At 33.1% G+C, this 14,754-nt stretch overlaps 1 protein-coding gene across 5 annotated transcripts in view; it reads right to left on the minus strand.

Annotated features, from left to right (window-relative positions):
- Positions 1–14,754, minus strand: part of siz (Brefeldin-resistant Arf-GEF family protein schizo) — a 189,516-nt gene that overhangs the window by 25,410 nt on the left and 149,352 nt on the right. For 2 of the 5 annotated variants that reach the window (XM_089710203.1, XM_089710202.1), the window contains exon 2: positions 10,408–10,723. The exons of 2 other annotated variants lie outside the window; for them this stretch is intronic. In XM_089710203.1, the coding sequence (XP_089566329.1) occupies positions 10,408–10,490 (83 nt within the window). In that variant the 5' untranslated portion in view covers positions 10,491–10,723. Of the gene's footprint in view, positions 1–10,407; positions 10,724–14,754 lie in introns of those variants that run through there. One more of the 5 variants, XM_089710205.1, reaches the window with a different exon arrangement.

Here is a 14,754-nt window from a genome sequence, read left to right on the forward strand (position 1 = left end):
TGTTTATACGTGAATTCTGAGTAAGATATATTTATGTTGAAAAGACTAGGAAGTGTATATTGAGGAATTATTTCATAATGCTCAATTATTAAAGTGCAATATGTCTTTGCTTGGGTTAGCATTTTAGCAATAGGAAAAATCCCTATCAATAATACCAACCCATGCGTAAAAATAAAAATAAAAACACACGCTGACACACAAAACATGCGGGTTGAAATGAGAGCACCTTCATTTAATGAAATGGTCCAAAAATATGTCATACCTTTTACGGTAATAAATACCTACGAATAATAATATGTAGAAAGAAAAATGTTATGTTCTTTCACTTTGCACTAATATTATAATGTAAATAGGAAGGAATATAGAAAAGGAAATACGTACTTGCCACTTGCAGATTTGTTATTCCACAATAAATTTTGGTTATTCTACCAAAAGGAACGCACTCTAATCAGTTCATGTAGTAGAAGAAAATATTGAAGACAATATAATTCATGAACAACACAGACACGTGCAGTTACAAAATAATCTAGGCTATAATCAATCTATGTGCATGCATACATGCATACACTAGACCATATAACTGGACATTATAATGATCTACATCTCATACACCTGGACCAGTGGAGCGTACAAATTTTACAGTAACTTTTCCGTTGTTTACGCCAAACCATGAATAATTAATACCCAATACTATAACAAAACTCAGTACTATAAAATTGCTGGAAACAGTTATGACTTCATTTCACACATCAATAACTAACCACTAGACACTGAAAAACTGGGCTATGATATACTTTGCAAATGCTAAAGTCTTCGTCTACGACTATATTATATTGACTTAAATAAAGCCTATTTTAAATATGTTGATTATGGCAAAGGTCTTCTTTTGTAAATGTATTTATACCGAGAAAGACTTTTATTTATAGAAGAGTCAAAACATTGATCAGAGCTAAAATTAAACGATTCAACGAGTAAAAATAAAGCTTATCAGCATGATTCAAGCATAACATTATTCATCAACATTTGATCTTATCTGTAGATGTTTTGAGATATACCATCTTAAGATGCACCAACAAAGTATGTTATTTTCGTTTCAAGATAAGTATTAAATGCTTGATGCAAACCGAGAACGATCTTTCACGTTAACGAAATCTCAACAAGAATATTCCCACAGAATATTCCCCACTTTGTTTCCCGTTTCTTTAATTATATTCTTGAAATAAAGTCTCCCAAATAAATGTCGCACATTACTCTCCGATCAACATAACGACGCCATAAATCACTACCCTAAAACAAGTAAATTAAAACGAAGAATGCCATAACTTATTTTATCGTCCGTGTAAAAGCTTTTCTATTCCTTTTATAGTATTAGTTCCATAAAAACCAGTTTATTCGTGATGTTTTGAGACATATCTCTAGGTACTTGGCGATCGGCCAGAAAACTGCAATAACTAATACCTAGGAAATACACCGATTGTAAATTCCATACGTAAATGTCACAAACAAGGTCATAACTCCTAACTTTACGATGTTCGTACAATTGTAGGTGGAGACAATTGAGAGAAAAAGACTCAAAATATATTATGGTGTCGTGTCGTAAAGAGGAACTGACTTGAGCAATATTGGTCAACTTTATCTCTTATCTTAATAATTTCTTAACTTTTATGGCGTAAATTTCATTACAAAATTTGAAGCAAGAAAATTTTAAGACGCTAATTCTTATTGATTTATTGCTAATGCTTCAAGAGATAATCTGAATAGGATCTGAAAAATGGAACGAAGACTAACTATACTAGATATTATATTTTGTTAAGTATTTGCATCATAAATCTCAGACTTCAATGATAGTGGTTTTATAAGAAGCGCCGAAGGAGTATTAAGCGATAGTCACGATGCAGTTTAGAAAGTTCGAGAAAACAGAGATAGGTACAATAATTTGAACCTCTCCGTATCTGCATTAACATCACTTGTGTATTGACATTGTTTTGACGTGAAAGTAAATAACGTCCATTGTGTGACAGATAAAATCCAATATTTAACATGAAAAGGAAATTAATACTAGTGATACTTAATCGCAAAAAAACATAATATAACAATAACAGATATGAATTTAATTCGTATATTACAGAAGAAAAATTCGCCGTGAATAACCATATCTCGTGTAAGGTGGAAAAAGAAATAATCCTATTAGAGGATTTAAAGTTATGGAGGCGTGATAAAAATCTCTGTACTCAAACCATTGAGATATTATTAATATGGAGACGACACCGCCTACATCACTTATGTTCACGTCATGTGACGTATGTTGAGCGGTATTTTTTAATGGTTTTAAAGTGAAACGCAAACATGCCTTCGTGTGTGTTACGATATTGCACAAATAATACGGAAAAGTGCAAAGTAATAACTTTCATCGTTAAGTACCTAACTAGATAATAATTTTTAAAACTTAGTTAGAGCAAAAAAATGGCGCACAGATTTTGTTCGTGGTGTCTCCTCCATACGTAGTAATATTATCTCAATGACTCAAACATTTCTCAAGCGTTGACGTAAAGGTAGAAAAAAAATACCTATATATAAATAGAAGAAGCTCGTTTTTACACGTATTTAAAAGAGGATCTTCCATGTTCGCGATTATACATATTTCGATATATTTCTATTATAATGCAGATTTGCCAAATGTACGTTTAATTGTAATATATGTAAACAAACACAGGGGAGTGAACATGCGTCCGCGTCGTTGGAATGAGATCTTTAAACTATCGAACGATCCTAGTACAAATTGATTAGACCAGACATCTCCAAGTCATACTGATTTGACCTCGACTCGTTTATATACAAACATCAATTCAAACATAACAAACATACGTGAAGTCTGATCAAAGCTACAGACACCATGTGCCACATACGATGATGTAACTGAAATGAAAAATGAAATGAAATGAAATGAAATGAAAAACGTTTATTAATACACACATTATAAAATAGTTACACAATAAATTAAAGACACGACGATCGACTAAACTAGGTACTAGACCTGTGCTATAGTCGATCGACGCTTTCCTCTCTTTAAGACATAGTGCCAGCATTATAACGTGTGTTAAAGTTTGTGTGTGTGTGTGTGTGTTAGTGTGTGTGTGTGTGTGTGTGTGTGTTTATGCGTGTGGTTGAGTTTATAGGTATAAGATTGTGCGTGAGTTTAAATGGATAAGTATGCGTGAAATGAGGGCTTTATATAGATTATCTCTTAAATACATTAAATTTCAATTTACACAATATAATCATCTGTTCATTTTATAAATTCTTCAGTTTCCACATATGATAAGGTGAGTAGCATGTTTGTGATTTTATATTTAAGGCTAAAAGACGTCAAGTTGTGGATATTCAAAATTTTATTAACTTTGTTATAGAGAAAAGGACCCATATAGGCTTTACAACGTTTTGCTGCTACAGTATGAACTAAAGGTAAGTTGAAGATTTTATAGTTGCGTCTTTTTTCCGTTAGATTTATATTTCGAGCTGATAGGTTATGGGTGTCTAGAATACAGTCTAATATAAAAAGTTTTCTGACAGAGAGAAGTTTACATTCATTGTATAGCGTTGAAGTTGAGTAGAAAATTGGCTTAGCCATCATCACTTTGAGAACGGCTCGTTGCGCTCTTTCAATTTTGAGCATGTGAGTTTTTGCAGCTCCGCCCCACACCTGAATACAATAGCCCAATACTGATTGGCAAATGGCAAAATATACTTTTTTTAAGATCTCAATGTCAGCGATTTCTCGAAGCTTCCTAAATATTACCATAAGTTTCCGAGTGCGTGAAGCCAGAGTTTGAATATGATGCTTCCATGTTAATTGGTTATCCAAGTGCACACCTAGGTATTTTATGGCTGAAGCACTTTCTAATTTTCTACACTGGCACGAATGGTTATTTTGGATATAGTTAAATGTATCACACATATGTGCTGTTATTTCAAGTTCTCTCGGCTGCGAACACTTATACAGTGAGAAGGTTAAGTATTTGGTTTTTTCTAGATTGATAGTCAATATGTTTTCACTTAACCATGACATAACTTTTGCTAGTCCAGCCTCTGCAGATCTTTTTGTGCTATACCAGTCATTCCCGCTAAACACAATGGCCGTGTCATCAGCAAATGTTACAACATGACCATTAGATAGTTTCAGATTGCAAAGTTCATTTATGTATACAAGGAATAACGTCGGACCGAGCACACTTCCCTGCGGCACTCCATAATTCACAGTATGCATGGAACTTATCTGACTTCCAATCTTGACTACCTGTTTACGTCCTGTGAGATAGCATCTCAGTAATTGCAGTGGTAGCCCTCGAACACCAGCTTGCTCCAGTTTCCTTAAGAGTATAGGTATTGAAACCGTATCGAAGGCTTTTGCCAGGTCCAAGAAAATACCAATGCAATTTCTTTTTCGGTCGAGATTCCCAATTATATGATTTGTCAAGTTAGATACAGCATCTTTGGTAGATTTACCTCTCAGGAAACCGTATTGATGTGATGAAAAGAAATTGGTTTTATGTAAGAACTCGGATAGTCTTGAGTTAATTATTTTCTCTAAGATTTTAGACATAATAGGCAAAATAGATATTGGCCGATAATTACCAACTCGATCAAGATCTCCTGATTTATGAATGGGATGAATCAAAGCAATTTTGAAAGCGTCCGGAAATACTCCACTTCTCAATGAAAGATTACAAATATGAACCATTACGGGGGCAAGGTACTCTTTATTTAGTTTAAATACATTCGAAGGTATATTATCATAACCAGCAGCATTACTTTTAAGGCTATTAAAAATATCTGTCATTTCATAAATATCCGTGTCTCTTAGACCCATAGATTCACAGGGTTGATTATTAAAATTATGAGTTACAGTCACATTCGTCACGGAATTTTTTATTAACTTTTCAGCCATGTCTTTACCTATATGGGCAAAATATTTATTTACATCATCTAGAGATTGGTTTTTAATTAATTCCCGATTGTCACATTCAGATTGAGTCATATTTGTAAATTTTTTTATGAGATTCCAGGTATGTTTATCGTTTTTCTTACATTTGTTGAGTTCAGATCTTTCATATGTATGTTTAACTTTTCTTAAAATATTAGTACAAAAATTTCGATATCGAGAGTAAGTAATTCGTAGAGTTTGATTGTTGGGATGTTGTTTCAGTTTCAAGTGCATCCTGTCTCTGTTTCTTATGCATCTCAATAGACCCGGTGTTATCCACGGTTTCCGGGCAACATAATTTCTTGAAATCATTTTGTATATAACATTGCCTTGAATTAAATTTTGTATATATTGAATAAGAGCATCAGCAGCCAAATTTGCATCTGATAATCGAAGCATATCATGAAAATTTTTGTTTTTTATTTCATTCGAGATATTGTCATAATTAATTTTCATTAACTTCTTCGAATTACTCTTTTTTATTTTTATATTTTCTACACAAAGAATAACAGCAGAATGATCAGTGACTGAAGAATTGACAACTATGGTATTACATGGGAGGTAAGATTTCAAAATAACATGATCAAGTGAGCTGGTGCCACGTGTTGGTAGCCTATGAGCAGGCAGAAGTCCATACATTGACATAGTATTCAAGTAGTCATCTTTTCTCGCATCAGTGCTCCCATTGGCTATGTTAATATTTATATCGCCTATGAGTATGACATTCTTAAAAGAGGTAAGCGTTACCAGTAGATTACTTAGTGACTCCAAGAATCTGTCAATACTTCGACAAGCCGGAGACCTGTATATAGCAATTATTACAGTGCAGGAGTTTATTTGTATAAGAATAGTATTTGCATCAAGTAAGATCTTCTCCGCTACAGAGCTTCCGGTTATTGAATTTCGTAAGTATACAACTACTCCCTCGTTTTGCGATTTACAATTTTGAGTGGCATAAGAGTTGTATCCAGGTAATGATGGCACGCTAGCGAGATGTTTCAGCCAACACTCTGTAAGTATAATTACGTCCATATCAACAATTATCTGCTTTAAAAATATCTCCAGTTGAGGAAGGTTTCTTGAGATACTGCGAATATTCTGAGATAGGACAGTGAATTTGCATTTATGTTTGTCTATAATATCAACAAGTTGTTCAGTATTGCAAACTTGGGCTTTAGAGACATGATAATTATCTAGATCACAATTTAAATCAATTATGTGAGTACTAGCCATTAGATTTGTTCAAATAAAATATGTTGGATCTGTTATTAAGACGTATTATAATAATATATTGTACATTCAAAGAAACCAAATCAGAAGACCACTCATTCAGGACGTAATTCCTATAGTTTGCAATAAAAAATATAGTGTTACGCATTATATAAATTAAAAATAAAGACATGATGACAAGATCTGCATGATTAAATAGATAAAAAGTATAAAAAATCACTGTGTGATAGTTCATTATAATAATTTTAATTAATGAGAACAAACCACGCACCTGTATATTTTGTGAATATGTTGTTAAATTGATGTGAATTATAATTGTAAAGTGTAACGTGTTATGTGTATATAAAATGGCATTTTTAGAAAGATTATACAAAATACTTAATATTAAAATTAGTACATTAATAATTTCAAATAACATAAAATATTTACTAGACATAATTATACATTTCATATAGTTAATGCTAAATAATAAAAATGAAGATACGTTATACAATATTAATAATGCAAATACAATCATTAAAAATATATTTCTAAAGTAACGAGGTTGTGGCATAATTTTAGGTTTTAATATAGATAGTTGCAGTAGAATTAAAAAGTTTATATAAGAATATAGTCAATCGGCTTTAAATTTAACCAAGTCTTCGTCGGTGTTTATGCGGATAAGAGGACATCCATCATTTTTTCTTAAATAAATATTTCCGTGTGAAGTCCAGCAGTACTTGAAGTGAATCTGTTTAGCCATTTCTTTGGTTTTCATGTATAATCGTTTAGTTTGGGGGATCAGACTTTCCGAAATATATACCTGAGTTTTTGGTCCAGGTATTCCAAGTAAGGACGAGTTTATTCTATTGTTCACATTACTATTGTTGTATTTTTTTACTGTCATAAGAAATTGATCACGGATTATTATGTTGTTGAATTCGAGAGTGATGGGTTTATTCTCAGTTTTAGATTTCGAACGATACACATCACGTATTTGGCTAGATTCAATTTTGAATTCTAAGTTGTCGTTCAAACTCTGAACCATGCGAAGCAAGTCGGGTTTTTTCTCGTTATCGCTAGCGGGAACGTTACGAATTTCCACGCAAGTCAACCGTGCGTTCCGTTGAAGGCTTTCAATTTTGGTTTCAAGTAGTTTTATATGAGTACGGTCCGATTTCTTTTCCTCTTGCAAGGTCTTTATTTTACCGGACAATTCATCATACTGCTGTGACAAAAACTCTAAAGAAGTCTTCATTTCAGAATTTGACTTGCGCAATTCAGCAATCTCTGATAGAACCTGCGAGACCATGGCTAAAATTTCATCCTGTTTGTCGGTATATTGTATGGGTGAGTTGCTTGGCCGTTGGCGCTTCGACCTCGGAACAGATGAAGCGCTTGAAGCGCCCTCCGATGATTTTGGCGGTGTACGTTGCATAATTCGATTTTCGGTACCAAAAACAATTAGTATAGATAAACTAACGTTAACTTCACCGACTAAGTTCTCACGATACCAGGCGCACAGCATTCAAAGAAAGTTATTGGATAATTATCACTAACCACTGGTAAGACAGTAAGCAGCGGGGCGGGCTTGATTGGCTCGCTTCGGCAAGGGCGGCGCACGCGCAGGCAGCAGATGGGCGGGGTATTGGGCGGAGTTTAACACGTACCGTGGCGGCCGGGTACCAGGCGCACAGGCTAGAAGGAGGTTAATGACGATAGCCCGAATAACTTCTCACAACTTATGCACTCCTATTTTTTCACTTGGATTTTTTAACTTAAAATGTTTAATTTAATATTTTAAACAAACTGGCAATAATCTGAGGCACGTCTATTCCGTATCGAGGTCCGGGGGGAAAAGGACTACAGTATAAACAGGCTTCACAAATCCGGTGTTAAATGCAACCATTCAAAATCCATTATACTCTATAACTTGAAATTCTAGACTGTTCCCGAAGCCAATATTAATAAAATCCGAACTAGCAAAATCCACAGTAACTTTCGAACACCTATGAATTCTGAAGTGCGGAGTTTCAAAGTTAAATCAAATGTGAAGTGCAGAGGAACGGTTCCGATAACACTCGTACGGTTTACCATTCGTGATATTTTTTAGTTTTCTACCGACATGTACGTACTCGTTTTTTGACGCCATACTGTGTACTTCGCAAACGTTATTCCAGCAGATTTTTGGCAAAATTTTTTGGCAAAATTAATTTGCAAAAAATGGGAATTTTCTTTTCAGTATAAATACGATTAAGACATTTTTTTTTCTTATTGAGGTTTTGTTTTATAAATGCATATTCAAATAAATACACTACTACGATATTATAAGAGCAAAATATATACAAGTTTTCTAAACTATTTACCTCATAACATACATTTAGTTTTCAAATTGAAATTGTGCACTTTAAACATTTACTCTACATATCTGCTACGCTGCAGCTATATGCACATTATATTAATTTTCACTGCATCACTCACAATAATATACATAGTAGATATTAATTCACTCACAAAGAAAATAAAATAAAGGGTAACACCAAATTTTAAAGCGAAACTGTCTTAAAACCATTGTAATGCAGACACAAGGCAATTATACATATAACCAACTTTCCACACTATTATTACTTTCATAATATAACAGATACGCGGACTATTGTGAAACATTTGGGTATAATGTGAGCATAATGCCCATATGCAAATCGCAAACGACGCTAGAAAACGTACTGAAATAAACATAAATCGCCGTTCGAGTCAAATACCTAATTAGATTTCGCTTTAACCTTGCAATGGCATAAATCGTAATATAACCCTTATTGCGTGAAACATTCGTGTCATTCTTGAGCAAATACACTGCGAGTGATACCACAATAAGTTTTTATGGCACAGATAATTTCAGAGATAAAGCTTGCCAATTAATTCCTTCCCCTTTATTGGAGCGGCGCCAGAACGCAACCTTGTAGAACACCCTTAAGTGAAACAGTACATATGTTCCCGTTTGTAAATTAAATTTCTCTTTATGAACTTCGTTACAGTTCAATTCTGGGTCAAATGAGAATACGTATTCCCGAGCAGGTCAGGTCACCGGGATTTCATAAGTATAAACAAAAAAAGATGAGCACTATCAGGTAAAATGCTAGATGAAAAATTTTAACGAGGATGTTTATTTAAAATTGTGTTAACATTTTATGAATATTTTTGTGTTCCCCGCTGTTGAGTATAATGTTGGATTGTGTGAATACAGAAGCGTGAGGGCCTCGCGTCTCGAGTGTATTTGTCAAATGAAAGGAGATGTCCCATTGTCGCGGAGGGGCGGCCATCTATTCAGTCGCAGACTTGATTAATACAGCTGAATGCACCTCGTTGCAGGAATGACCCAGTTTCTGAAAAAATAGTTATTAAACTGCCCACGTTCGTGAGGGCGAGATTGCCTGGTTTAACGAAATAGGTTGCGGTTTTCGTTTTTAACGTTTTCAATCTGGATTTCAAATTAAAAATATTGTATTTCTTTTATATTTTAGTTGCTGCGGTGTAACAATCAGAATCTCTTGTATTTGCTCTACAGTTGAAACTAAAAAATATTCTATAATATAGCCCTTTCTACGTTGCAGTTATTATAACGCTGATAATAAAGTGAACGTGAAGTGAATAAAGTGAAGTAAACTAAACACATTTCAACATTCATAAAGCAAAAATATGCCTCGGTTTGGTTTGGTTATTGAATTTTGGATCCAATCTAAATTATCGCAATAAACTTAGCAAGCACAATATATTCAAGTGTAGACCCAAATCAAATCAAGACCTAAATACGGTATAACTAGGTCACACTCGGTTTGGGACTACAAATCAAAACTTGGTGAATTAAGTAACTATTACATTACGGCCCGAGGGTATATCAATTTACTAATCGAATGCTGTATATGAATTTGCAAATATTAAGCATCTCTATTTATTGTTGTGCTCAATCGTTTTATACATGTTTTATTCCATTTGTTTATCCTGTTTTTTAGTTTATTGTTCTAAGCATTATTGTTAGTAGATACGACGTAAAGGTTTTCTCAATTCAAAATTCAATTAAGATAAAAACTTTCTATATAAGTTGTTTAAACACACCCGAGCTAAGGCAAAGTGTATATATTCCTGATTTTCTTCATCCCCATACTTATCGGGATTGTTATTTCTTATACATAGGTATCTACGTAACACAACGTTCTTACCCGTAATCTGGCTTCTGACAGAACCAAGACCTGGTCAGCTTCGCCGCTTCCAGCAGTACGCCGCCGAGATCACCGATCCTCATGCCACCGCAGCACCCATCGCCCTCACCCTCACCCACTAGCACTACTTTAGACTCCGACTTCGCCACTTTGACCACTTCACTTACAACACCAACAATATCTCATTTCACTTTATCATTTGTATCGTTTATATCTCTTCGTTTATTACATCAAGTTCATTACACGTAAATGATGTGTTGTCAACGTTTCATTTATTACTTTCACTTAATTTAACGTCTTTTCTTGTATCATTGACCTTCAAACAGAAAATTACGTTATTGATATCGTAACCATGCTAATCGACTTATGGCACGAAACTGACTATACAATTACGATTACAAGTAAAACAAACAGTGGGACATAAAGTATTCAACCTTGAAGACATTCACTCGATATCAACGGACAACAAAACTATCCTATAAACTTAATTGTGAAACGATTATACTAACAAAGATATTAAAATGAAAGACTATACAAAAGAAAGGAAAAGCGTGAGCAATTATAATAGCTCTTAGAAGACCATAATTTCTGCAAGTCATACACAATTTGAATAACAATGCGTACGTGATAGATGTAAATATTGTAACCTGATTTTATGTCTCATGTGGATTATTAGAAACTATAGAAATCGAACAGTTCATTGAAGTTAAAATGGACAACAATTGGTTGATTAAAAGTGAAAATCTTTCGAATAAAACCAAATGAACAAAACATTTCTAACAAATTTTGAATACTTGTATTTTGTTTCATTTAAAAAAACAAGACACAACATGATGACATGCAAATAGCAATATTACTCTTGAAAAAGACAATATTCACACAATGAAAAACCATGATGTCACTGCTATCATAAAATATGGAAAACCACAGTTGAACATAATGTGAATTTTTAATGAACCACTTAAAAGAAGCTTTATTAATCATCAATATGATAGACATCGTGACAAAATTACATAAATAGACTTTGTTCATGTACATACATCGTCAACACAGAGAAAAGGAATAAATTACGGGACACTCTTTTCATAATCAATTTGCAAATGATGTATGTACAAAGTAAACACAATTACAAAGAGGAAACAAACCCAAAATCACCAACACAAACAAAATCATCGCTATCCAAACCGATAAACAAGCCCTTGACAACAGAATATCTTCATTAAAACGTTACCAGAAAAACTTGAATTAATCAATGTTTTCCTTAAAATAAGGACCCTGAGTACACAAAAACGCAATTTACCAAGCTTCTGGAATGTTCCTCAATTAAATCGAGTATTAAATTCGATTGTACCGTTTCGAGAGGTATCAGAGGATTGGCAGTGTAATATTTCTTAGCTATATACGGTTTCAATGTCATTCACACGACACCACTTCTTGATAGTTGTATCGAGTGTCTGGCCAGTGTCAGATTTGTGTATTAAAGGATTAGAATGTGAACCTTTTGCACCTGGCCGGAGACCTATCACGTTTGGGCTTTTATGTGTAAATTGAGTAGATTAAATTGCGTTGTTGCGATTAGAAATTTACATTAATGATACAATTTTATACACTTAAATAATGGATATATTATCTAACACGAGTCAATTTGTATATTATAAGTAATAATTACATTTTTTACAGAACAATTACAAAAATGGATCTATAACTGGACTGTATAATAAGTTACTTGTGTTGATTTCCCTGTATTAATTAGTTTGTAATAATTACGTGTATAATTCTGTTATCACCAACATAAAATTTAAAGTGTAAACTCAATATCCGGGTTCATCCAAACTACCTCATTATATAATAATGGCTAATTAAGTAACATATAAACATAATAAAATCGAAATTAAATGGCGTCTCGCGTCACTAACCAGTTTTAGTATGGATATTATAAAACGAATTAACCTTTACTAACTCCCTTAATTACAAATTAAACATTTCTTTTTCACTACATAACATAAGAACATGAAAGTTTAAAACAATTATATCTTTTAACCTAATATTTTAACACTTGGAATGGTCAGACTGAACATATAAACACAACACATTATGTGAAAGTCACTTTAATTCTAGATCTAGACAATTTCCCCATTACAGCAATAACACGCTGCCAACATCTTTTTTATTCGACCACAGGCTAAAAACTCCATTAAACATTTAAAATGAATCTAGACTAAACTCTTACTAAAGCATCGCTAATCGTCGTTTTGTTAACAGACAGATTAAACCATAGTGCATTACACAAACAGAAGCATAAATTGAGCCACAGACTATCGAAAGTCCAAGGTCACAAACTCGCGTCAGCTGATTTTTGGTCTTATTAGTTGACATTTCATTATCGTAACGCGTTTCGCTTTTTCCGTAAACAAGATTGATATTTAATTAATGTTTTTTTAGAGCTATTTTTTCCTTTCATTTTAATTAAGTAGCATAATATTTTTTACTGTGTACAAGGCTACAATTATTTAGTTTAAATATTACAAAACGAGAATTTTGGCACAACACTACAATGATTAAATAATAATAAATCGATAAATATAGATACGAGTGTCAACAAATATTCTTTATTTTTTCTCCTCTTTAGAACAAAATGTAGTAGCTATAAAATAATTTGGAAAATCGCAAAGTGCACGCCTCATAATTTTTTTTTAATAAATATTTATTAATTATTATTTTTGTTTATTTAATAACAATTAAACCACATCGAATCAGACCCTGAAAAATGAAAGAGTTCTATTCCTGAGCATACTCAAGCGTAAGAGAAAAAAAAAGACTCGATTAGTAGTATTTCGGTCGCTATCGTGTTAACAAGAAAAAGGATCCGCACATACAGACACACGGACGTCCAAGACAGAACTTTTTTAAACTGTTTTTTAACTAGTTTAAATAACAAAAATGACATCAAAAATATCATGAACGTTAAAAATAGTGTTTTTTCTTAATATGTGTGTGTATGTATTATCTTACAAGTGCAATGGATGATACATAAAGACATTTTAAGATTGAAAAATCAGATGTTTTGCGCGAAGTGACAGTAGTACCACGTAGTACCCACCTCAACGCTTCGCTTATGAGGCGTGCAATTAGTAGACAGATTATATAGTAATTCCAGATGTTTCCATAATATCTAAAGTACTTTTGATAACAATACCATAAATTGAAAGGCAATAAAACAGTATCGCAACTCGATTAAAATTCGATTAAGTAACATCTAAACAAACATAAAACTGAATAGTTTGCTTGTTTGCTTGAACGCGCTAATCTCAGGAACCACGGTTCCGATTTAAAAAAATATTTCACTGTTAGATAGTCCATTTATCGAGGAAGGTTATATTTATCATCACTCTAAGATCAATAGGAGCTGAACAGTGGGTAAAACCGCGAGGCACAGCTGGTATTACTTATATTACGAGTTAAGGTGAAGGTAGAATACAGATCTCTGGCTGGCCTTCATTAATCACTTGTAGAATGCTTAAATTATTAACTTATGCGATTTATTCTTATGTCTTTGTCAATATGTAAATTTCTGTTAAAAATAAAATTATTTTTATAATCGTGAGTTCAATTTTGAAAAGACATTTCAACAGGATACTTCGTAAGTGTTTTATGAAAGCAGAGTTATTTATTTCGAAGATTTAGAAGTTTTACGAATCATCTTATTAGCTAGTGCGAGAATCCGCGCAGAGGTCAATGAAAGGAAACTAAACGAATAAATAACACATTTGATAGTGAAAGTTGTATTCTTTATTATCGTAATTTTATGATTTGTTTCTGCAGTTAGATTTTATATTTCGTAACTTTAATCAACAATTTAACAACATCTGGCTGCACTTATAATCAATTAATTAACACTAATACATCCATACTAATATTATAAATGCGAAAGTAACTCTGTCTGTCTGTCTGTTACTTAATCACGCCTAAACTACTGCACCAATTTGCATGAAATTGGATATGGAGATATTTTGATACCCGAGAAAGGACATAGGCTACCTTTTATTGCGAAATATGTAGCACGGGCGAAGCCGGGGCGGACCTCTAGTTTAAAATAATTATAATATTAAATTTATGCTTTATATAGAAAACGCGACAGTATATAATCTGTGGCACACACAAACATAATCAAGTATCCAATACTGCTGAGCGGAGATGTCGCCGCCTTACACTGAACAAATTCAATTAAAACCCAACCTAATTGCCATTACATTAAAATACAATTTTCAATACCGTTACACGTTTTGAAACGATCACCCGAAAACAATATGTACAGTTATGAAAAGTAAACAGCCCGTAAGGAAATAC

The sequence above is a fragment of the Colias philodice genome, chromosome 24 (genome assembly GCF_061535455.1).
Source record: "Colias philodice isolate Cphi_HAF_F1 chromosome 24, ilColPhil1 Martin Lab GWU primary, whole genome shotgun sequence".
NCBI lineage: Eukaryota > Metazoa > Arthropoda > Insecta > Lepidoptera > Pieridae > Colias > Colias philodice.